At 51.5% G+C, this 23522-nt stretch overlaps 1 protein-coding gene across 8 annotated transcripts; it reads right to left on the bottom strand.

Annotated features, from left to right (window-relative positions):
* Window positions 1-204: 204 nt before the first annotated feature.
* Tmem268 (transmembrane protein 268) lies at window positions 205-22269 on the bottom strand. 8 transcript variants are annotated; one of them, XM_050121825.1, is made up of 10 exons: window positions 21892-22269; window positions 18673-18758; window positions 17163-17354; window positions 14221-14330; window positions 11847-11954; window positions 10414-10563; window positions 6474-6584; window positions 4584-4664; window positions 4130-4309; window positions 205-1625 (listed from the first exon to the last, which is right to left on the bottom strand). In XM_050121825.1, the coding sequence occupies exons 3-10, from the start codon at window positions 17269-17271 to the stop codon at window positions 1446-1448; spliced, it is 1029 nt and encodes a 342-aa protein (XP_049977782.1). In that variant the 5' UTR covers window positions 17272-17354; window positions 18673-18758; window positions 21892-22269; the 3' UTR covers window positions 205-1445. The 8 variants fall into 8 exon arrangements, with proteins under 8 accessions (XP_049977782.1, XP_049977783.1, XP_049977785.1 ...); XM_050121826.1 differs by lacking the exon at window positions 21892-22269 and adding an exon at window positions 21673-21872; XM_050121828.1 differs by lacking the exon at window positions 21892-22269 and adding an exon at window positions 20300-20837.
* Between the last annotated feature and the right edge of the window lie 1253 nt (window positions 22270-23522).

Consider the following 23522-nt stretch of genomic DNA (forward strand, 5'->3'; position numbering starts at 1 on the left):
ACATGTGATTAAAAATATTTTTTTTAAAAAAAAATCTTCACCCAGGAGGCAGAGGCAGGTGATCTCTGTGAGATGGAGGCCAGCCTGGTCTACAAAAGCAAGTCCACCATGACTATCCCCATAGCCCCCAAACAGCAGGAAGGCAGAACTTCTAGAGAGAAAGTGGAAGGACCACACCGAGCCTCCACGAGCCGGGCCGAGCTGCTCAGTTACCAGACAGTTTTATTCTCTATCGTTATACTGAAGGGGTTTATGCCCAGATGACAAGCACAGGCTTCCCTGGTCAAATTCAGGGACACTTCCCGCAGTGGGTCAAAAGACCGTGAATAACTCCACATGCAAAGCTCCCCCAGGATATGGCTGGCGATTCTTCCACAGGAAAAGCAGAGGTAGGATGTGTCTTACCCAGTAGGTCTCCGCACGGTGCCAGTTCAGTCCACCACAGGGCTCTTGAAGGAGTCAGTGGACACACCGAGAAGGCAGATCACTCAGCCATGGCCACACAGCCCTAGAGATGGCAGATGTGCTCCCTGTGATGGCATTTCACCAAGGACACCTTAGTTTGGGGTCAGGGGTTAGGGGAGCACTTTGTGCACTGAGGTAAGAATAAGCTAGAAGTGACCAGGACCATCCAGTAAGTGGGGTGGACAAACCGCAATGCAGCTCCACCACGACCCGGGACTTTTCAGAAGTATTTTGTTTTAAGCAAGTTCAGGTCATTCACAAAAGGAAGACAGGTACAGTGTTGGACCCTGAGGAGTTTACAGTCTCGATAGAAAAAGAAGTATGTACAGGAAAAGTGGATAACATAAACATCAATAAAAGGCGCGGTTCCGTGAGGAATTTCCATGAGGGAAAAGCAGCAGAAGGGACAGGGAAGCTGCCCCTGCCAGTCCGGGGAGGAGTTCCAACTTAGGGTGGTGATTTGTGGGGAAGAAACCGCGAAGCTGGAACTCGGAGCTGGACCTTCACACCAAATGAGGGCTTTGAACATGGGGCTGGGGGCAGTCTTCAAACTCTTGGGGAGCCTCTGAGCTTTCTGCTCAAACCCAGCGTGTCTGACGACACTTCACTCCAGAACAGTGGGGTGTGAGGAAGCACTGCCGCTCCGCAGGACAGAAGCATGACACAAGCCCGCATGCCGCCCACAAAATGAGCCTGAGTAGCACCAATAGGGTCTTCTTTTCCAAGTGCCTGCTGATGACCACCAGCCCTGGTCTCCTCGCCCCATCCAGCTCAGCCACCAGATTCAGCGAGGCCAAGACAGCGTGTGATGCTGACAAGACATCTGGTGTACACTTGGGGACCCCATAATCAACATGACAGACACTTCCAAAGTGTCCCCAAATGCTGATCTCATCTGAGCTCAGGGTCAGCCACACCAGGCTCCTGACTCCTCTGCAATTTCTCAGTCTTGGAGGAAGATGAACGTCTTTGTCCACAGGTCACCTGGCCAGGAATGGGCAGCACCCTGTGCCCAGAACGTGCACTTCTATGAGCTGACAGGGGCACGGGACCTGTGCAGAGTCTGTGTGTCGGGCTCCCATTGGCTGGGGCAGCTGGGAGGTCACCAGGAGCCGAGTGTAGTAGCCACCAAACACTGCCAGCAGCTGCCGGGCCATCTCCTGCAAGAGTCACGGAAGCAACATGAGCACAGCAGACAGTCCTGGGGGTGATGGGGCGTGGCCACAGGAGAAGCCCAAATCCAGGGAAGAACAGGTCAGACCACTCACTGCCTAGGGCTCTTGGAAGATGCAGTCTGGCCAAGAACCCCCGTTCTGCAATTCACTGGAGCTTCTGTGGCCCTGGCTGCTTCATCCCCAAGGAGGTCTTACTAACAAGACACACAGGGTTCTTCTTGGAAGCAAATCATGCACCTAGCATGCCTGATGCCCTGGGTTCCATTCCAAGCACCACAGATGTTAGTATGCCCCAGAAGACCTCTACCTTCAGAGCACTGGAGAAGTATCACCCCGGCCCCTCTTCACACTTCTAAAGCACATGAATCTGTACGGTCCATGAGTTCAGACTGACTCACGTGGAGAAAATCACTAATGGGGCTGGATGGGGAGAAGCATCCCATGACAGGAGACCTTCGGTTCACATATGGTGCCTGGTCGGCATCCTGCTACCAGATGTAATAAGGGTTTGCTGATGGAAACTGAGTACCACAGAGGAACAATACTGTGCACAAAGGACACAGTGGCCCCAGGATCTGGGGGAAGCAGAAGGGAGGTTAGCATTGCTGGGTGTGGGGTCCAGAGGGGTTGCACTGTGCAGCTACTAATTAAAAACAGGTGCTCAGATCAAGGACAGAAGAATTCCAGCTCCTCCACGCCGCACTCACTGGGCAAGTGTCAGCCTGGCTGAGGCACTGTCTTCACTGGCAGGCAATATGTGCTGCGTGAGGTGGGCGAGGCCAGCTCAGTAAATATCACTGGATCCATCACCAATACTGAGAGCAGAAGCCAGGCTCACCCCTGGAACCTCAGCATTTGCTCAGCCTGGCCTCGCCAATCAGCCCAAGATCAATACTGTAAGAACCAATGCCCTCTCCTGCCTTCTCCCTCGTTCTGAGAGCCAGGCCAGTCTCACTCCACCCATCAAAGAAGGGAAGGTCATCGAGACCTCAGGGATGTGCTGACATGACCTTTGCAGGATAAAAATCCTTACAAATGTGAGAGACTGTTCTGATTCTTTCCATCTGTCACAGACTCTGGGCTCCTCCAGACACAGGGAGTCTAGCTGCCCATTGAGACCTGAGTAGGGGTTATATTTTCCCTAGCTAACTGATAAGCTACTTTCAGAATGTGTATACAGAAACACACACACATGATATTCATGACAGGAAATTGTGTTTCTAAGGGTTTGAGGAAATTTGAAAGAACTTGAAAGGGCCATATAATGAGCTACTGCACGCCAACCCAGACACACAAGCCCCTTGAATAAAGCATGTGACCTTATCAGTTCTTCTCTGAAAAAAAAAGTGAAAGACTAATCATTTTCTCTCTTAAGTAACCCTCTGTGAAGCCCCAGAATCCCACCAATGCAAAAGGGGGAGGCTGGGTTGGGCTAGACCTTGATTCTCTGAATCCTAGGAAGGAAAGAAAAATGTAAGTAATCGCCAAAGCTCCAAATGCCACCTAAGGTCATCCTCTACTTGGGTCTGTCCTCATAGCTCACATAGCTACCAGGAAGGAACCAGACCCACACAGAACCAAGGACAGAACCTGGCAAGTGTCTGGGGCTGATGGAGCCAGAAATAAAAGTATTCCCACAACAGCTCCAAGCAGTTTAAGACTTAAGTAGATAGGTGGGTGGATGATTGATGGATGAAGATAGATAATGAAGATGGACAGATGGATGGATAGACGGGTGGATGGATGACGATAGATGGATGGATGGATGGATGGATGGATGGATGGATGGATGGATGGACAGATGGATGGACGGACGGATGGAGGTGATGGATGGATGGATGGATGGATGGATGATGGATGGAAATGATGGATAGATACATGAACATGTAATTGATCAACAGAATCTTTTTCTTTGAGACAGGGTCTCCCTGTATAGTTCAGACTGGGCTTAGACCTGCAATTCTCCTACTTCCGCTTCTTGAGTGTTGGCATTACAGGTATGTGTTACCATATCATGTCTAGCAACAGATTTTTAAAAGACCAATATTCATCTAAATGATGACAGGCTATGACTCATCAACATGCAACGGTCCTTGCAGTCAGTGTAGCTATCAAAAAGGATGGCCAAGATATTTAAACATGCCAACAAAAGTACCAGAAGTACAAAGTTAATTCCCATAAGTGCTTTAAAGTACTGGTGTAAAGATAAAGCCTGCCATTGCAGCAGCTGGGAGGTTTATGGGTATGCCAATCTAGGCTACAAAGCTAAACTCTCTCTCAAAAAAGAAAGGTGTCAGAATAAACAAAAATATGTGTTGACGTGACAACAACAGCGAATGTGAAGACATCTCTGACCTACAAGGTATAAATGGTTTGTAGCAACTCAGAGAGGCTACAAACCCCAAGACCTAAACCTTGAACCTTCACTAAGATCACGACCACACACGGGCCCCACGGGAGGACCTTACCAAGTGCTGTGGTACCATTACCTCCGGCTCAGCCTCCGGAACAAGCTGATAGAGTTCAGTCTGCATGAGTGGTCTCTCCGGAGGACCAGGAGTGCTGGGTAGCAGGGGGGCGTCCTCCAAGTCCTCAGGCCCTTCCACCACAGGGCTCACTCCTGTTTCCATGACAACACATAGCTGGCTTAATTTGTCTCTCAGCACGGACTACAAAGGAAACAGAGGGGACACAGGTGTGGTCTGAGTCTGGCAGGCTGTGAAAGGGTGGACCAGCTAGAGAACCAGACAGCTGATCTCAAGAAGCCACGCCAGTGAGATCACAATATTCCCCACAAAAGCAGGGTCCTGGGAAGCTGCTGAAGGTTCTGGAGGGCAAACCCAGGTCTAGACAGCCAGGAGCAGGGTGCACGACAATCCTGACCTCAGGATGCAGAGACCCCAGGACACGGCTGATCCTAGGGAAAGGTGCTGGTCATCTTACCTCTTGGCTCCTCTTCATTTCCTGAATATGATCAGACAAAAACTGCACACAGCTCTCCAGGTCGAAGTAGACAAACCAGAGCTGTGGAGAGAAGCAGCAGTGGCCTGACCTTAAATTTCTAACCCAAGTTAATCCCGAGCTCCGGCTCTTCATCCTTTTGACAACCACCCGGCAGTGTGATTGCACTCATCTGTATGGCTGCAGAGGATAAAATGGGGGTACTGGAACTGAACCCAAGACAGAATGCTAGGGGGACACACTATCACTAAGCTAAGGGGTCACACACACCCGCCCCCCCCAAATGGCTTTGCAACCAAATTCAGAATATGTCCAACCATGAACAAAATGGAGAGGCCCCATCTCCCACAGAGAATCCCACATGTCCACTGGGGCAAAGGACCAGCATCCTCACCCTCAGCAGTATGGGTACCATTCTGTCTGAGACCCAGATACACAAAGGAGAAAAGCCCTCACAAATGACATCGTCACCAACCAGAACTAAACGATGTGGAAGGAGCGTAGGTAAGAAAGATGTCCTGGGGATACTCCCGGCCTTTCCTCCCACCTCAGCTCCAGAAGCCCCCTGGCCAGGACATCCTTACAAGGCCCAAACCTTCCATTTCCATTGAGATGCCTTGATGGTGCCACATTCACAATAACCAAGTTCTGAAGAACTGTAAAATCCTGAGTCTAACATCTGCAAGGTCGTGACCTTGCTCCCTGCTCAGGGCAACTGACCCATGAGACCAAAAGTCACAGCTCCTGCCACATAGTCTCTCTCTCCGGCTCACCCCAAGAAGGATCTGTCCACATACCTTTTTTAAAGTCTTTTCACTGTGAAAAAATCTCAGCTACACACAGGAAACGGAAGTCTCTATCCTTTAACAATTCAACTTGTGCCCACCCTGTTGAGCACCACCTCTCTCCTTGCCCATCACATCACCCAGCAGCCCCAAGGACCCTAAAAGACCTCCAGACACTGCATTATCTCATCCCAAGATGGCACTGTGACGATGGGAGGAACCACTCTGAAAAGATGTGTCCCTTCATTAGTCACCTGGAAACCAGCAGATTCAACGACATTCCAGGGTCCCTCCTACACGTCAACTGATAGGGAAGACTGGGAAATCAATGAGGCGAGGAACGAGTTGTAGACTTGAGAGACGCAAAAGTGCCATTTGAACGGCCAGGAATCTTGTGCCACTATCCCAGGTAAGGTAACTTTATATTGCATGCTATCCCAGGTGTGATCAGCTCCACAAAACTGACCCGTGTGTCCTCAGCCCAGCTCTGCCCAGAGAGCAGTGCTTAGCATGCGGAAACTCTCAGCAAACATCTGTCAGACTCATAGAAGGCACACCTCCTCACACTCTAGGCACCAGCTCGGCTTCCTGGCTATGAAGGCTGTGTCCCTCCCTAAGTCCTTCTATCTTCATCTGTGGACTAAGAATAAAGGACACCGCTGCTCCACAGAGCGAGGAGAGATCCTACCAAGACTTTACTTTGGACGCAGACAGGATCAGACCCTGCCTCAGCCATGTCCCATGCACGACTCCTACTGTAGGATCTCTCTACTCCCTTAGGGACACAGAAAGCTACTGAGCGTCACACAGCTTCTCCAGCCTCGTCTCTCCTGCCATGAGATTTCACAGTCCCTTTAAAGCCACTGCGACTGTGTGCTGTCATCTTCATGGGTATGCAGGTTTACACTGGACAGGGACACTGATTCCTACAGTGCCCAACCGCAGGGTTCAGCACAGAGGAGTCCTGAGGAGAGGGGAGGGCCACTCACAGCAGCACAGCAGACACTGGACCTCACAGGGCAGGCCAGGACAGCGCAAGGCTACCTGCAAGTGGGCCACCAGGAGGAGTCACTCTGAGACACAGTACCTGGATCACATTCTGGCATCCTTCCACTGTGTCTGTCACCCCGAGCAGCACGCGGTGTCTCAGAAGGGCTTCATTGGCGGCCATCAGCCTCAGGTCTGTGTTAGTGTTAGCCTAAAAGACAAGTGCCCGGCCCAAGGCTGACTTCCAAGGAGGTCCCAAGGAGCTCCTCAGCCATGGACATTACAATTGTCCCTCTCCCAAAGGCCACACAACAATCTTCATGCTCAAGACAACTCTATTCTCCCCCTAAGGTGAACTTGGTGTTAAACAGCTAGAGCCAAAGCCTGGCTCTGGCTTCCTGGCTGGACTGCCCGTGTCCCTCCATTGTGTCTCCCTGTCTTAAGTGGCAGGTTAATAAAAAAGCACACCCCCTCCTCCCAGGAGTGAGGAGAGAGCTCACTAAGCTGTGAAGGAAGTCTTCACTTAGCCTAGGCTAGACAACATCCTAATGCAGTGGTCTCTGAGGGAATACAAGGGGCAGACAGATGGTCTGTTTGCATGGACAGAACCAACTCTATTAACAACACACCTTTAAGATCCCCTGGCCTTAGCCTGCAGCAAGCCAGGGGTGAGGCGTGTTCTCCCAGGCCATGTGCTAACAGGTTCGCAGCCCTCAGAGAAGCTGTCTCCTCCAACTCCCACCCATACGAGGCAATGTCAAATCTGCAGCTGGCAGACACCAAGGAGACCAGAGAGGGGGAGAGAGAGGTATAACAGACCCAGAGCAGTGGCCTGGGGAACAGACCCTCGGGGTCTTTAGCAGCAACTCCTAGAGTAGTCGAAGGGAAGCGCTCACAAAGAGCAGGACCCACAGGGAAACGGGACATGTGCAGGGCTCTCCCGCAGGGCCACACAGAAGGGTCAGGGTGGCCAGCACATGCCTCCTACTGCAGGACTGGCCCATGAGAAAGTTCTACATGCCCAGGGCCTGTCCTCTGGAAAAAGATCACTGGGCATGGAGGAAGTAGAAAATCTCTCTAGAATTCTCAGTTTGTCATCTTAACTCCCCGCACACATGGGTTCACCCGGGGTCACAGTGCACTGGAATGCCCCCACTGTCTCTGATCAGGACTCTGGGCAGTCTTGCTCGCCTGTTGAGAAACTCACTCACTGAGAGTTCAGTCCCTGCCCCCACGGCCTGTGTCACCCTGTGGAAACTGCCCTGACTGAACAATGACAAAAGGAGCCACCGCATGTGGACCACTCGAGGGTGGACGATCCAGACATGTGACAGGGAACCTGTGTTTTCCACTGTGTCACCCTGGCCACACACGGGCATCTCCGGGGGTGGACATGAGGTGGAGTCTCAGCTATTGTACCCACCACCCTTCTATTCCTGAGAAGGGCTAATCACTCACCACTGAGAGGAGAAAGCAATGGAGGGGATGGAAGCTTGAGACCCTCACAGGCACTAATCCGCAGGGGCACAAGCAGGAAGAAGAGGTCTGCCAGGTCCTGATGAGAAATCCCCAGGACAGCTGAGAACCAGGGAGACAGAGGCAAGTCTATCTTGAACTTCCCTGAGCTTTTCTTCACGGGCAAACAAAGTCAACAACGATAACGATTACTGCTTATGGAGCGGTCACTGTATACCAGTGCTTTCCACATAAAACAAGACCTTCAGTTCCCACAGTCGCCCTATGACAGAGCCAGAGGAAACAGGGCCGAGCAGTGCAACTTAGCCCGCCCCAGGTTATGGAGCTAACAAATCACAGAGAGTCCGTGTCCCTACAACACTGCTGGGCACAGACATCAAGCTGGGCACAGAGCACACAGTGGCTTCCCAGAGAAGGGACATCAGGACTAGAAAGACAGGACCCTGGCAGGGTTTCTCAAGTAACCAAAGAGCCTAGAGAATAGTTTCTGGACTCTTTACCTAGCGCCCCTGGCTGCACCTGTGAGCAGAGAGCAGGTCTTTCTCTGTGACCTGTGTCACAGCACCTCACCTGGCTCTCCCTGACGTCACAGAAGGGGCGGGGAGGAGGCCGAGCATCCAGCAGGCACCCTAGACTGCATGAGTCACTCATGGGTGTCAGTGAGAGGAAGTGGATTGCCAGCTTTTCTCTTTACCTCTCCCTCCTGAGGCCGATGGCTGGCTTTCTCCTCCTCCCAAAGGAAGCATCGCCTAACAGAAGGCACAATTTATTTTCATAGACCACGGACAAGCATTATAAAGGCCTAAACAGAGTCCAGGGGCAGCATTATCTTGTCGGACGAGGAGCAAAGCCTAACAAAGATCCTTTCAGAACAGTTTGTCCCTGTGTCACAGGCATGAAGCCAAGCCATGCCGAAGTGGAGCACTTGCTAAGGTCCACAGATTCAGGACATGGGGCAGGAGCTTCTCCAGGTACCCAAAGATAGCACCCTGAGCTAGGCAGAATAATAACCTAAATCCAAGCATCTTCCCCGAACTTGAGAATACACTGTCACACAGCACAGTGAAGCAGAACAGAAGCTGCTCAGCTGACTTTACACAGGGAGAGGGTCTTGGCTGCTCAGCTGACCTTAAGCGGAGAGAGGATCTTGGCTGCTCAGCTGACCTTACGCGGGGAGAGGGTCTTAGCTGCCCAGGTGGAGCCACATAACCATGGAGTCCTGAAAGAGGAGACACCCCAGGAGCCCTGCCAATCTCTGCAAGAGTCTAAGGAAAGAAGTTTATATTTGTGACAGCAGCCCTGGAGGCCACACACTCAGTGCTCTCAGAGTCTTCCTGGACCTCTGCTCCCTGTCCAGAGTCACAAGGTGTTACCATGGAAAGCCTGTGACAATCTGCCATCCATACACAGCAGGCACACACGGACACTAACCTACCGTCTATACACAGCAGCACACACGGACGAACACTAACCTACCATCCATACACAGCAGGACACTAACCTACCTTCCATACACAGCAGGACACTAACCTACCATCCATACACAGCAGGACACTAACCTACCTTCCATACACAGCAGGACACAGGGACACTAACCCAGTAAGTGCCACCGGGAGCTGGGAACCAAGGATCTCCTCTCTATAGGTGATGGGGGATAATATGCTTGGCTTTGAACCCTGCCTCTCCATTACAATGAGATCCAGGACAAGTTCCCTAACTCTCTGAGCCCACTCCCTGCCTCTCAGGTTGCTACAGAAGTTAAGTGAAGCCAGGTTGTTAATGAAGCACCAACCCCACCAAAAAGGGACAATGGCCCCACCTCCCCAGCCCTCATCCTCCTGCCCCTGGCACTACAGTGAGGTGGGCTGTGACCTTCCCTCCCTGACATTCACAAGCTATTGTGCAGGTCAAGGGAGAGGTGTGTGAGCAAGCTCAGCTACCTAGAGTGCTGCAGGAACAGGGGCTACTGGGAACCACTCTTGAAAAACAACAACATGCAGCAGCTGGGTAAGAAAACAAGAGAGAAAAACAAAGAGCAATTGCTCCTTGGCCAAGAGGCAAGTGGCTCTGCACAGCACATGCAGTTTCCCCAGTGAGCAGCCAAAGGCCCAGGCCATCAGGAAGTGAACTGTAAGCACTAAAGTGCAGCAGAGTTGCTCCGGGGAGCAACGGAGAAGGGAGAGGAGGGAAGGAAGAATGTGGTGGCACAAGCCTGTAATCCTTGCTCTTATGAAAAGAATCGTGAGTTTGGGGCCAACCTAGGCTACATAACAAGACCCCACCTCAAAAGAACAAGCAAAACAAGAGCAACATGTGGTGCCTAGAATCCGGCACTCAGAAGGCAGAGGCAGGCCAACCTACACAGAGCAAGTTCTAAATTGTGGGCCTAGGTGGTAAGAGCCTGTGGAAAGAAGAAAGGGAGGGAGGGAGGGGCAATGGAGAGGACCCTATTTCTGTTAGTCAGGGGTGTGCAGCCATCGGGGAGCTCAAGGAGCTGTCTGCAGCAGAATTACGGCATCAGACTGTCCAGCCCTCTGGAGGGACAGACGGGCCCCACAGCTCACCTTCCTTTGCTGTCTCTCAAACACCAGCACAAGAGTCAGGGTCAGGCTGACAGCGGTCAGGGTGGCAAGCAGCACGCCTGCCCATGGGCTGCCCAGGGCAAACATCTGGCTGGTGGAGTAGATGTTGGCCCACACCACCACATAGAACACCTGTAGAAGACACGGGAAGGCACGGAGCTGTCAGGGAGGATTCACACCAACCCTGGGACTGAGCTCCTGCTCCCTCTTATTAAGTGAACTATGACAACAGGCTGTAACCAGCCTGGCAGAAATGAAGATATTCTAGAGACACTGTGTCTCTCAATCTGATTATCAGGCTGCTGAAAGTACGGACCCCAAAGAAATGGGAATTCTGCTAGGAATCTCATGTTGGGAAATGGCACCAGAGGCAGACTTGTCTCCCAGAAAGAAATTTTACACAACTCACCACAGTTTCTCAGACCACCTCCCAGGATAAGACTGAGACCCAGATAAAGATGAGCCAGCGGTGGGAGGGCCATATCTTGACGACTGCTCAGAGGTACATGACCTTGGCTATCTATTTCAACTTTGCTCTCCCTTCAGGACCTCTGGGGTGTTAGCCAGAGCTCCCTGTCACTTCCCACTTTCCACTGTGGCCACATTTGCAGAGCCTCCTTTTCTACACCCCACTTTACGCATAGTTCCTTCAGCTGGCCTACTTGGGGTAAAGTGTGTGAGCACTCAGGTTTGAGCCCCCCACTCCTAAACCCTCCTGACGGAAAGAATTCTGTATCTAACCCCTTGTGGAATGCCTTTATCCTTGCCTTGTGGTATAGCATGGCCTGGGATGAGCTATGACCTCTCTAAGACTGGGTTTCTCCACCTGTGAACTGGGAATAACCACGCTTTCCTCACAGGACTGTCTCAGGACTAGCAGGGTAACATTTCAAAGTCCAGTATTTGTTAGGGGGTTGTTAAATGCTAGTCCCCTCTCTTCTGTCTCCCCTGAAATGGGAGGCAGGGTCAGCTGGGCCGTAAACACATATAGAAGCCAGAAAACAGAATAGCTAAGGGTTCAGCTAGACAGCCTGGGTTCACGCACTGCTGGCCACATGTGTACATGTTTCTGGTGTGGATCTGTAGTCACAGGTGTATGTTTGCAAGCATATGCACATACAGGTAGGTAGGTACATGCATGCATGTGTGCGTGTGCATGCTATGAACACAGGAAGCACACCTACCTGTGAACAAAGGAAACCACATCCCCGGGAAAAAAGCCTTGGCCAAGGTTAAACACTGACTCCGAAGCCTGGCTCCCAGTCCCTATTCCCATCCCTACTGACCCCTTCTACAGCAAATCTACATCTTTGCCACTGGGCTTTCAAAGGCAGCTGTGTTCCCCAGGACATACTGCTGTATCCGGTGTGCCTGAGGCCAAGGAGGAAGGCAGTGTGGGCCTAAGTACTACTCACCACAGCAAAGGCCAGCCGCACGGGCCTCGAGTTGTAGATGATGTACCTCCTCACCTGAGGCTCCAAGAGAGCACTCTCGGCCAGGTTCCTGTATTGCTCGGCAGGGACCTATGGTACCCAAGATAAAGAGGTCATCAGTTACAGGACAGCTACTCCCCATCTCCTTCCTGCCAGCAAGTATGGTTCCCAGTCCACAGGACTGCCCATGGGAGGAAGGGAAGGCAAATTCAAGGCACCGTGGAAGGTAGGAAGGGAGGCTTAAAGCATAGATGGGGAATCCTGGGTTCAGTCTAACTGCAGGAGCCTGAGAACGAGGGCATCGTGCAGAGGAGCCACACAGCCTGAGTCATGGTACCTTCCAATAAGCATAGGCAGTCTTGGGCAAGACACAGGCCCTGGGCCAAACTCCGGTCATGTCACTCAAGTACTGGGTGACTTGGGTCAAGTGAACCCTTCTCTGAGCCTTGGGCTCCTCCTCTCTAAAATGAAGGAGAGACAGGTGCATGTTCAGTGGGGCAGTGCACAGGGGAAGTGGGCAGAGTGAGAGTCACACAATGAACACTGGGCACCCAGAGCCAGCCTATCACGGCTGCCGTTTACACTCTGCACGCGATCCCAAACACGGAGGGCACAGGTCTCCCCGTCCAAAGCAGAGTGTTTGCAGAGCACACCAGCCTTACAGGTGCTAGCCACTTAGAAATTACATCTTGACATGGGACATCTCAAGGACTCAGGAGTAAAGGAGCTTGCCAGTGAATGATGCAAGTCCGATGACCCCAGATCATCCCCCAGAATCTAGAGAAAGGTAGAAGGAAAGAACAGGCGTCACGGAGTTGTCCTGACTTCCACACACGCACCCTGGCACACACACACATACCATCCACCTACATACACATGTTGACATCATTATAAATACATTTTTTCCAAGTGGAAAACATGTCATCCAAGAACACAGTGCAACAATATACACACAAACTCTCTTCAACTAATCTCAAGATAATAATTTTAGAAAGATTTGGGGTTTGAGAAGATGGCTCAGTAGGTAAATCTGCTGCACAAGCCTGAGGACTTAAGTTTGGATTCCTAGCACCCGTGTTAAATAGCTGGGTGCTTTGGGAAAATCCCTGGCACCCAGTCTAGGTAGATCAGTTGGCTCCACATTCAGCAACAGACCCTGTGTCAATAAACAAGGTAGAGAGCAAACCAGGAAGACACATGACCTCTGACCTGCACACGTGTGTACATATGAACACATACACATGCATACACCACACAAGGAAGGAAGGGAGAGAGGGAGGGAGGGAGGGAGGGAGGGAGGGAGGGAGGGAGGGAGGAAGGAAGGAAGGAAGGAAGGAAGGAAGGAAGGAAGGAAGGAAGGAAAGCAGGTAGAGGGAGAAGAAAACGAGGAGGGGGAAGTTCTGCACAAAGATGGGATGAAAACATGGAAGGCAAAGGCAGCCCGTCCAGAGCAGGAAAGGCTCAGTGCTATCTGCAAAGTCTTCCTTCGGGGTACTGAGCCACCTGCACCCCTATTGGCTAGTCTAGGAAGACCTCACCTTGAGGGCTCTGGGGAGGAGACCACACCATTGTCCTTTATAGCAACAGCAAGTGCTAAGGTTCACTGAGAGCCTGCTATGTTCCAGAACATCTACAAATGCTCTTGGCGTCACACACGTAATCCTAATGGAAGCCCTACACACCAGGCCTTAACATCACCCTCTCTTACAGACAAAAGTGAGGACCAGAGAGGCTAAGTCTCCTGCCTGAAATCACGCAGGCAGCAGGGAGCAAGCCTGGATCCATATCCACACAGCGGGTCTGTGAAGCGCAGGCCTGGATTCACTGTTTGAAGGGATCCTAGCCATTATGTGGTAAGATCCAGGAACTGTCACAACGGTTCCCTCCCCTACAATGTCTTTCTCCTGCCCAGTATTCTTAATATAACCCTCAACAACCCCGTCAGGGTCTAGCCTTCCATGAAGCTTTCGTGACCACCCACCATAGGGGCGTTCAAAACTTCCTCCTATGCCGTCAGTACCTGGTATGGTGCTCTACTGTGGCGTCCATGTCTGGCTGACCTTGTCTGGCTGACCTTGCTTACTGGTCCGTGTCTAGTTCCTGCTGGGTAGTGTGGTCACTAGCACTGGGTCCTGGTCACCTGTGCACAGCTTAGCCAGCTCAAGGCCTGGACAGAACCCCAACACACACATTCGGAGTGAACACGCTGGCAAGGAAGGATTCTTCTAATATACTTTCCTATGCGCCTGCCCACGGCCAGCTCAGGTAAACGTTAAGGAAATGTGTGTGAAGAGACCGGTGGGTGGGCACATAGCCAGGTGGACAGAAAGAACAGACTCAACCAGCCAGCACTCACCTGAATGCCCCAGGCCTGGAGCTGCTCTTCTACAGCTCCCAGGTCAAAGGAGACGGGTGCACAGGTATTGTCGATCCGGAGGACTGTGAGGACCTGGCCATTGTGCAGCTCTGCAAGCAGAACAGAGGATCATGGACCAAACAAGTGCACCTCTGGAGGAGGTCAGAACTGACGGCATCACACCTCAGGAGGGGAGTCCCTTCTCGTGATGAGGAACGTGGTAGCTGTCCCACAAGCCTAAGGAGGTAGCTTGACTGGCAAGTTCCCAGGAGGCAAAAGTAAGACCCATGCTGGTTAACTATATAATTTATAACTTCCCAAAGCAGAAAGACATCAAGCAAAGAATGGGTGGTATTGAGTGCCCTGTCACAAGGCTGGAAACAGAGGCAGAAAAACAATAGGGGCCTGATGTTTGGGCAAACCCTGAACAGGAAGTTCAGTTGAAGAATTTAAATCCCATCAATGAGCCAAATATCAGATCTAAATAGTTACCATGAAACATCAACCCCAGATGGCCACACCTGCATCCCCAGACTGCTGCCAGGGCAAAGAGGAATGAACACTGCAGATGGAATGCAGGGCATGGATCAGCTGGCCGTAAGCAGGAACCGCAGCTTGCAGTACCCAGGGGGCTGATGGAATCACAATGGTCCTCAAAAGGAGGCAGGTCACAGAGAGCTACACCAGTGCTAGCTTTGACCACAGGATGAGGAGTCACAAGCTAAGCACTGTGGGTAGTCTGTACCACTGGGAAGAGGAAGGGAAAGGACACAGAGCCTTGTCTGCACACATATGGGTATACGCGTGTGTAATTGTTCAGACTGAGCCCTTCCTTTACACCATGCTTCCATGCTGGTCTGTTCTTCGTAAGAGTGCCTGAGCTGGTTTAGTGCCCTGCATACATGTATGACACATGAGTGAGTATGACAGGACTCTGATCCTCAGCACTGACAGGCTTCTCACAGCCTGGGTCAGGAAGGAAGAACACTCACTCTTAAAGATTCCATCACAGAATTCTAAACTCGCGATTTTGCCCTCCCCCTTACTTTTTGAAAGGAGTGCGGTACATGGATAAAATACAGGCCAGCCCTTGAGGGATCAACTGTGACCCCGTCTATTACTCACAAGGTGAATGTAGAGGAGAAACTATTTCCTTACCTACCAATGGTCACAGCCACCATGGAAGACTGTCAGCCATTCAGAGGACAGCCTGGATGTCACCTCAAGTGTGTGAATCACTGGCCCCAGTGGATCATAACTCAGAAACAAGCTGTTCAGAACTCAGAAGTCCTGATAGACAACACTAATATATCTTTTATGCCCCGCCCCCACCTTGATAAAAGTATACATTAAACTGAAGACTACTCAAATGGAAAGGCATAGACAGAAAAGAAACAAGAGCGGCTAACTAGACCCCTACTGGAGAACAGGAGCCCACACTATGCGCTTGCTCCAAGAGTTCTAAGAAGTGGATGCTGTTCACAGGGAAAGAGAAGCCAAGCCCCTGGAAAGCAGTCTACCCAGCTGACCTCGGGGGACGGAGATGGAACAAACAAAAGGAAGAGGTAGTGCCCAAACACAGCCACCATCCCGTGACGTCTCCCAAAGGAAGAGGTAGTGCCCAAACACGGCCACCATCCCGTGATGTCTCCCAAAAGAAGAGGTAGTACCCAAACACAACCACCATCCCGTGACGTCTCCCAAAGGAAGAGGTAGTGCCCAAACACAGCCACCATCCCATGACGTCTCCCATTGGTGCCCTCGCTGCCACACTGGATGAGCCTCCCCCAGGAGAGTCTGGAACCTTCAGACAGCTACATCCTGGGCTACAAGCATTTGCCCAAACCCTACAAAGACCTTTCACCGAGTCTCTTATTTACTTTTCTACTAGGAGATCCTGGATTCTTGGTAACATGAGTCCTGCACTTAGAAATGCTTGTTTCTAGACCTAAGCAAAGCAGAGAGAGAGAGAGAGAGAGAGAGAGAGAGAGAGAGAGAGAGAGAGAGAGAGAAAGAAAGAAAGAAAGAAAGAGAGAGAGAGAGAAAATGCACAAAGCAGCAAGGGGGAGTTTACTAAAATTCAGCAGAGGGATGCCTTTCAAGTCTTGAAGAAAAGAAATGCTTCATCCTGTTCCTTTCTACTACAGCATGGACAGATGTTTAAATTGCTTTATAACAATTAATAACACAGTCATACAGCTTTTTTGAACAGAGTTTCAGGCCCACTATTAAGCCCACATTTCTATAGAACACCCAGTTTATAGTGCTGTTTTTCCTTGCTACACCCAGCTACCACCCATCCCTTCATTGAGCACAATACTGACTCCATGTCTCCTATGGAGCAGGCCTCCTGCTGGCTCTACAGACACGGGAAGGGTGAGACAGTACCCAGCCCTACCCTCCCTGAACTTCCATTATGGCAGGGAGGCTGGACACTCAATATTTATCACATAGATAATTGGTATACTAAATAAACTGTGCTGGAAGAATACATCAGAAAATCCCAACTAAGACTAAGCCATCAAATAATTTGCCATGGGGAGGAAGGATAATTGAGGCCCAAAGGATGAATGGTAACCAAGCACCAAAAAAGCATGGGTAGAAAGAACATCATGTACAGAGGTCCTGAGACTGAATGCCCTGGCAAAGAACAGCGAACAGGGCAGCAGGCAGAGCTGTGGCTGGCCTGGGGAATGATGGCTCTTCACAACATGTCCCGTGGGAGGCCTGGGTCAGAATGTGCCAGCAGGCTGCACATCTAAAAAAGGTCGTCTAGTGGGAAGGAAAGGTGGTCACAAGAGGTGGTGGCAGAGAGAACAGGGTAGAAACGACAGAAAGTGGCCTGGAGCTGAATCCCAAAGAGACCCCAGTTATAGGTGTGAGTTCAGCACACAATGGGACACAGTGAGAAGGGGATCACGGGGTAGGGGTCATGACCTTACCTTGACCCCAGCCAGGAGGGCTCCTTTGAGGCAGGGTGCTGCAGCCCTGGATAGAAGTGGGCAGGGGACCAGCTGCCCCACCAGGGTCTGTGGGAGGCTCACAGGCCATGGCAAAGAGGCAGCTGCTCCCGCTTCTACTTCCTGTTTCTGGGCGTACCGTTCATGCTGGGGCAGTGTCTCATCTCCACTCGCCTAAGAAAAACAGCACAAGAAAGAAGGTGAGCTGGGCTCCCTGGCCTTCCCTGGCGCCAGAGCTGCTAAAGGCCAGGGACGGCCATCAGGAGTCTAAATGCTGACTTTTCTGTCCTACTGAGGAAATTCTTTCTCAGAATGAGAAGAGGGAACTAAAACCTTCCCCAGGCCTCCGCTGAGAATTCCCCTTCCAGCTGTGGGTCTTCTCCGTCTCGGCCACACCAGGCCCAGTCATTTCTTCCTGAGATGCCCAGGGAGGCAAGACTGAGGCAGACAGCACCTCAGACAGACATCCATGGTGGGGAGGCTGTTTCTGTACAGCTTCCTACAAGGCACTGCAAACCAGCGGACACAGAGAAAACAGAGGAACAAACAGGAAACACAGATTACAGGCAGAGTCCTGACAAGCGCGAAGAGGAGAACTAGCCAGACAGTTAGGCTACACTCCAGTTCCTTAAAGGGGTGCGGTCCATGTTCAGGGTTCACTGTGGTCCCGCCACCTCCGATTTCTATTTGTATAAGCTTGGATGTGTGTGGCTTAACCCCAGAGCTTCAAATAGGCTTCTCCAGATCTAGCGGCCCTTCCCCCACAGGCCCACTACAAGGAATCAGTGGGCATTACACAGGAAGGCATGGGGGACAGAGATCACACTCCATGAATATGAACTCTTTAACCCTTCAATGCCAGCACTCTTGAGGCAGAAGCAGACAGATTTATGTGAGTTCACCAGCCTGATCTACATAATCCCAACACTGAAGGGTACATGCGGGGAAAGGCAATAGGACGGACAAGCTTAGGGCAAGCCTGGGCTACACAGTCAGCTTCAGACAGGGGTAGGCTACCGCAAAGCCCTGCCCGAGCAGAAAGAAAGACAGCAGTCCTGCTGTGACTGTTTACACACAGCTGACTGAGGCAAGGGCTGGGTCGCTGGGGCTTCCAGGTGGCCAAGCCAACACACACACATTGGTGGCTAAACTCGTATCAGAGAAAAGCCTGTAAGGAGAGTAAGCTCTGGCTTTGCAGCTCCCTCCGAAGGATAATGAAGACACCGCCAATGCCTCCAGTATCAGCTGGCCCACAGGCACAACAGGCATCAGTCAAAGCAGGGATGCTCCTGGGTCACCAATCTGCTGCAACCTGTGCCATGTGTCCCCAGGAAAATCATGTTCCACTCAAATACCCAGGAGTGGCACACTGATCCTGTGAGTGTCTGGTGGACGGTCCTTTGCAACATTCACTCGCTACCAAGGAAGGTGACACTGGAGGCCACATAAAGCTTCCAGATGACCAAAATGGCCCCAAGGCCTACCCACTGACCTCTACTGGGAGAAACTGATCCTTCTGTCCCCTTCACTGTTCATCTTCATTCTTCAGCAGGAGCAGCTGCATAGGTGAGGGACGCCCTGCAAAATGAAAATGTGGGGCCCAAGGACCCGGGGTCAGGGAGGCGACCCAGTAGCTGGTAGCACTTGCCTCACAAACCCGACGACCTGAGTTCAACCCGGGTGCCCACATAAAAGCCAGATGATGTGGCAGACATGTCTACAACCGCAGTGTTCCTATGGTGATGGGGGGCAGAGGGAAGAGAGAGCCTGGGGCTGGACAAATGGCCCAGAGTTAAGAGCACTTGATATCCTTACAGAGGACCAGGGTTCAGTTCCCAGAACCCACACAGTGGCTCACAACCATCCATGACTCCAGCTCCAGGGAACCCACAAGGGTAATAGACACACACACACAGTATAGACATACATACAGGAAAACACATAAGGTAATAACTCTATAATTTATTATAAATATTAAATGTTTTTATTCATTTAGAAATATTATAAATATAAATAAATCTATTATAATAATATATTATTATAATAAATAAAACTAAAAGGAGCAATACAGACAGACCCTGCCTCAAAAAGGCAGAAGGCAACAACCTATTCTCAAAAGTCGTGCCCTGACCTCTGCAAACTGAAGAGATGAAGATGGTAGCAGCGGGCTGGAGAGATGGCTCAGTGGTTAGGAGCACTAACTCCTCTTCCAGAGGACCCAGGTTCAATTCCCAGCACCCACATGACAGCTAACAACTGTAACTCCAGTTCCAGGGGATCTGACACCTTCACACCAATGCACATAAAATAAAGTTAAATAAGATAGATAGATAGATAGATAGATAGATAGATAGATAGATAGATAGATGGTGGCAGCATAATAAAACCAAACTGTAGGGAAAGACAGCTCCATACGAGGGGGCCCAAATACCTGAAGCCAGCCCAACATTAAGCTCTAGAATGTGGTTCTCAACCTGTGGGTCGTGTGATGAACTGTACTAAAGGGTCGTCGCTTTAGGAAGAGTGAGTCTAGATGGTTCCTTGGGAGCCTCTCTTCCAATGAAAAACAGACAAAGGATGAATGTTACCAAGCTGGGAGCCTAAGGCCAAACAGTAACATAATGTTGGGAAAATACATGAACGCTTTGGAGCCAAAGTCTGGCTGGATCGATGTAGTCACCTTCAGCACCCCCACCACCACCACCACCATGGTCTGAACTCTGCTTGAGCATCTGTGCAGTGGGCAGGGAGGCCTGCCTCATTTGGCTGCTTCAGGAAGAGCATGGTGTTCAGTGCTCTGTCCCCAGGGTCCTTCCTTTCCTCAACATGGCTTTCCTGTTTCACGGCCAAGACACACCTCTCCACATCTGAGTGGCACAGGATCCCCTGCGTCTCCAGGGTCGGGCCACAGTACCATGCCTTCACGCCTCTGGGCCTGCTCTGCTTTCCTTCAGCTTATCCACAGACACCTTTGAGTAGACCCAAAGAAACCATGTTTCTCAGCATGATCTAGAAATAAATTCCAGCCACCCTGCAATGCTCTTCAGGGAAGACGGAGTCTTGTCTTTGCTCACCGTCGACCTGGCCCGCAGCAGCATTCTCACACACTAGGTACTTACCGGCCAACTTCACCGTGCCTGTTTTCTTTCTTATACCCCCAAGAGGTACAAAAGCCACAAAAACAGCCACAAGGTTGCGCCCAGAGTCGACACCCCTCTGCTTCCTCTGATCAACTACTGGACCACAAGGCAGACACAACCTTGTCTTCTGTCATCCAGGCCACACTTCAGCCTCACACCACCGGAGTGCTGAAAAGGCTGGGAGGAGCTGACACTGGCTGGAGTTGAAGCCTGGGACTACACAGAAGGATCCACTGGTTGCAAAATCCCACAATGAAGCATTGTTTGGGGGCAGAAATCACAGCACCCACAGCACCCCTCGGCTGCCCACAGAGACCCAATCAGCAGACTCCAGTCATAGGCCTGTCACAGGCCCACAGCTGCGTGGGCCGGCTGGAAGCAACCTGGCCAGCCCAACTACTTCCCACCTTGGTGGCCTTGAGAAAAGGCACTGGACTTCTCTCTACCGCCATTTCTGGAGCAGGGACCAGGAGAGTAATTTAGGGTTACGCTGCGGCTCCCGGTTCACAAAATCTACCTTGGAGAAGAGTGCTTACTGAGCAAAGGCAGCTGACATCGACCACAAGCCTTCCTTGAGAACCTTCTAGGGCCAGCCCCCGACTGTAAAACCAGGAATGTAACGTGAAGAATCTGCTCAGTCCTCCCTGCAGGGATCATCCACTGGGAAAGGCACGCACCAAGAGAACTGCCAGAAAGATGAAGAGGCAGTCAGGCAGCAAAGGGGCTGCCTAGATGTTCCTAGGCTTCACCAAAGTGGAAACTGAAAGAAGCCATGCCAGATTTGAATCTCTGTAGATCCTCATCCAGCCCAGGGCCTACAGGGCCACGAGGATGAAGGCAGACCCCCCAAGGGCAGATGCTGACCATTTACCATCCCCTCAGCCCTGCTCCAGGCTTCAGTACACAAGTCAGGGAGCCCGACGCTAGGGTAAACTGAGCACAGAACGAGCAAGCGCTGAGACTCCTGCCAGTCCCTTAGGGAATCCACGTTTCAACCAGATTTTCCAGGCTGTGCAGACGACTCAAGCTCCCAGGGGCCCCATCGCTGCACAGTGCCTGCCAGCCTCACCGACAACTAAGCGCCTGCCCAGGCTGCCCTGAAAGGAAAGAGAAAGTGTCTTTCCTTCTTCAAACTCAGCTTCACTACACTGCAAATCCAACAGATCAGAGGGGCAACAGTCCCAAAAGTTTAGGACAGAAAAGGCCTGGCTAGACAAGGAATCCAAACTACCCATTTCAATGATGTGGACATTAAGCCCCGGAAGAGAAAGCTGACTATCCAAGGTCAGGAAGCAAAAACCCAGAGGGAGCCAGAAAGCCGGCTTAGCCCGGCCCGGCGCCTCTCGTCGTACCTGGCCTTGGCCTTGGGCAGCTGGCTCCCCGGTCTGCCCTCTGGCCTTGGGGCTCCCTCACCCCAGAAATCACTCGCCCTACCCCGCAGCTCCCACGCCTGACGCGTGGGTAGGGAACAAGTCACCCGAGCCTTAGCGGCGGGACGCGCACGCAAGCGCCGCGGCCCCAACCCCCGGAGCGCGGGCGTACGGGCGCGCGCACGGTCCGCGCACACTCACCGCAGCCCGGGGACGCGCAGGGTCGGAGGCCCCTTCTGCGCCGCGGCGCCCCTGTGCCGGCGCCCCAGCGTCCGCCTCTCGCGCCTCCCGCGCCCCGCTCGAGCGGTCTCCACCGCCAAGCCGCCCTGCGGCCGCGTCTCCCGGGCCCAGCCGCGAGCGTTTCATCAGCCGCGCTCCCCTAGGGCACCGGAAGGGGCCCCGCGCCCGCCACGTGCTTGGGATCTGGGCTCGTCCCCGCAGCGAAGGAGCGGCGGGGCGGGCGAGGAGGCCGATCCCGAGTGACCGAGAGTCACAGGATCCGGTGCATGAGGCACACTCGGGACCAGAAGTTTCTTCTGGGCTTGTTATTGAAAAACGGTATGCACTACTGAGAGCGTCGGCGTGAGGAGACGGCCTAAAGGCTGGTTCAAAGTCTCTATTTATCCTTTCGATAAATTAAACTTTGCGTTTTCTTTTAAAAATATTTAGTTATGACTGTGCCATGTGTTATTTTTAACGAAATAATGTGTGAGCTGTTCAAACTCACACTTGCTCATCCTAATCTTGGAGATTTATGAGGCTCTGTGATGACCTTTCCAAGTGAATCCCTGGTCTTGGATTCACCTTGGTTTGTTGTTCTGACAAAAGGGGTGACACCAGGCTAACTGCACGTACTTTTTCTTTGCAGTACGTGCTTATATAAAAGGAACAGATTCTATTCTATTGGCCACCTTACCTCGTCTTTCAACAAAGAGCCTGAATACTTAGCTCCTGCTACAATGGCCTCATTTCTTAAGGGGATCATAAGCTTCTGTACTTTGTTAAAAATGGGCCTCTCCTTGCCTTGTTCCTCCCCTATGATGGATACATATGTGGTTCCTACCCTTACTTGCAAAAAGGGCTAGGACACAAACACCACTGCCCTTTTTCTACATACACGTGGTCTTGCACAGGCACACAATCACATTTTGTGTTCAATCTTTTGAGGACTTTTGGACCACAGGACTTACATGGGTGCATACCCAAAGGAAGGATGTTTGGAGCAGCAAGAACGAATTGAAAATCCAAGTAACATCCCATGTGGGTGCCCAGGGAGACAGATGAGTCAGATCAGGGTGTCAGGCTATTAAAAATAAATTTCACTGTGAGCAAATCAATACTGAGTACCTGCTCAGTGCCAGCACTGTAGAGAATAGTTCGTAGAAGGGTCCTATGTAGTATGATCAATTTGCTAGTAGTAATTTAGAGGCCTGGAAAAAAAGAGACTCAAGGGGTACTGAGACTTCTAAACAAAATGCTGACAGGCTATTGAAAGGGAACATGCAGCAAGCTGTGGTCTAGCCCAGGTCTCTAACCCTGCCTCTGGAGCAAGGCCTACTACCTCCACGACGAGGCAGCCTGTCTGCCCTTTCCACCATGCTTTCTTGCCCATGTTCCAGCACAAAGTTTTCTATTGGCACATCAGCCTCCCACAGGCACGGAGATGGGACTTGGAAGCTGCCGACAAGGTTAGGGGAAGTAGCAGCCTGAGTTTAGTCTGCCCTGTTCTCTCATTGATACCTACTGATGTGGAAGATGTCAAGAACCGAACAGTGGATGCTTACAGTGTTCTGACAGCATCCCTGAACCCTGGGCATGGTAGAAAGGACCAT

This window comes from Alexandromys fortis, unplaced genomic scaffold, assembly GCF_014885135.2.
Source record: "Alexandromys fortis isolate MF-2015 unplaced genomic scaffold, M_Fortis_MF-2015_v1.1 scaffold_183, whole genome shotgun sequence".
Classification (NCBI taxonomy): Eukaryota; Metazoa; Chordata; class Mammalia; order Rodentia; family Cricetidae; genus Alexandromys; species Alexandromys fortis.

Coding starts and splice junctions, on each gene's coding strand:
- Tmem268 (XM_050121825.1), bottom strand. CDS start 17,271: ATGGCCTGTGAGCCTCCCACAGACCCTGGTGGGGCAGCTGGTCCCCTG. Junction 4,665..6,473: donor GATGCCAGAATGTGATCCAG/GTACTGTGTCTC, acceptor TTCTCTCCACAG/CTCTGGTTTGTCTACTTCGA. Junction 1,626..4,129: donor TTCCGGAGGCTGAGCCGGAG/GTAATGGTACCA, acceptor TGACTCTTGCAG/GAGATGGCCCGGCAGCTGCT.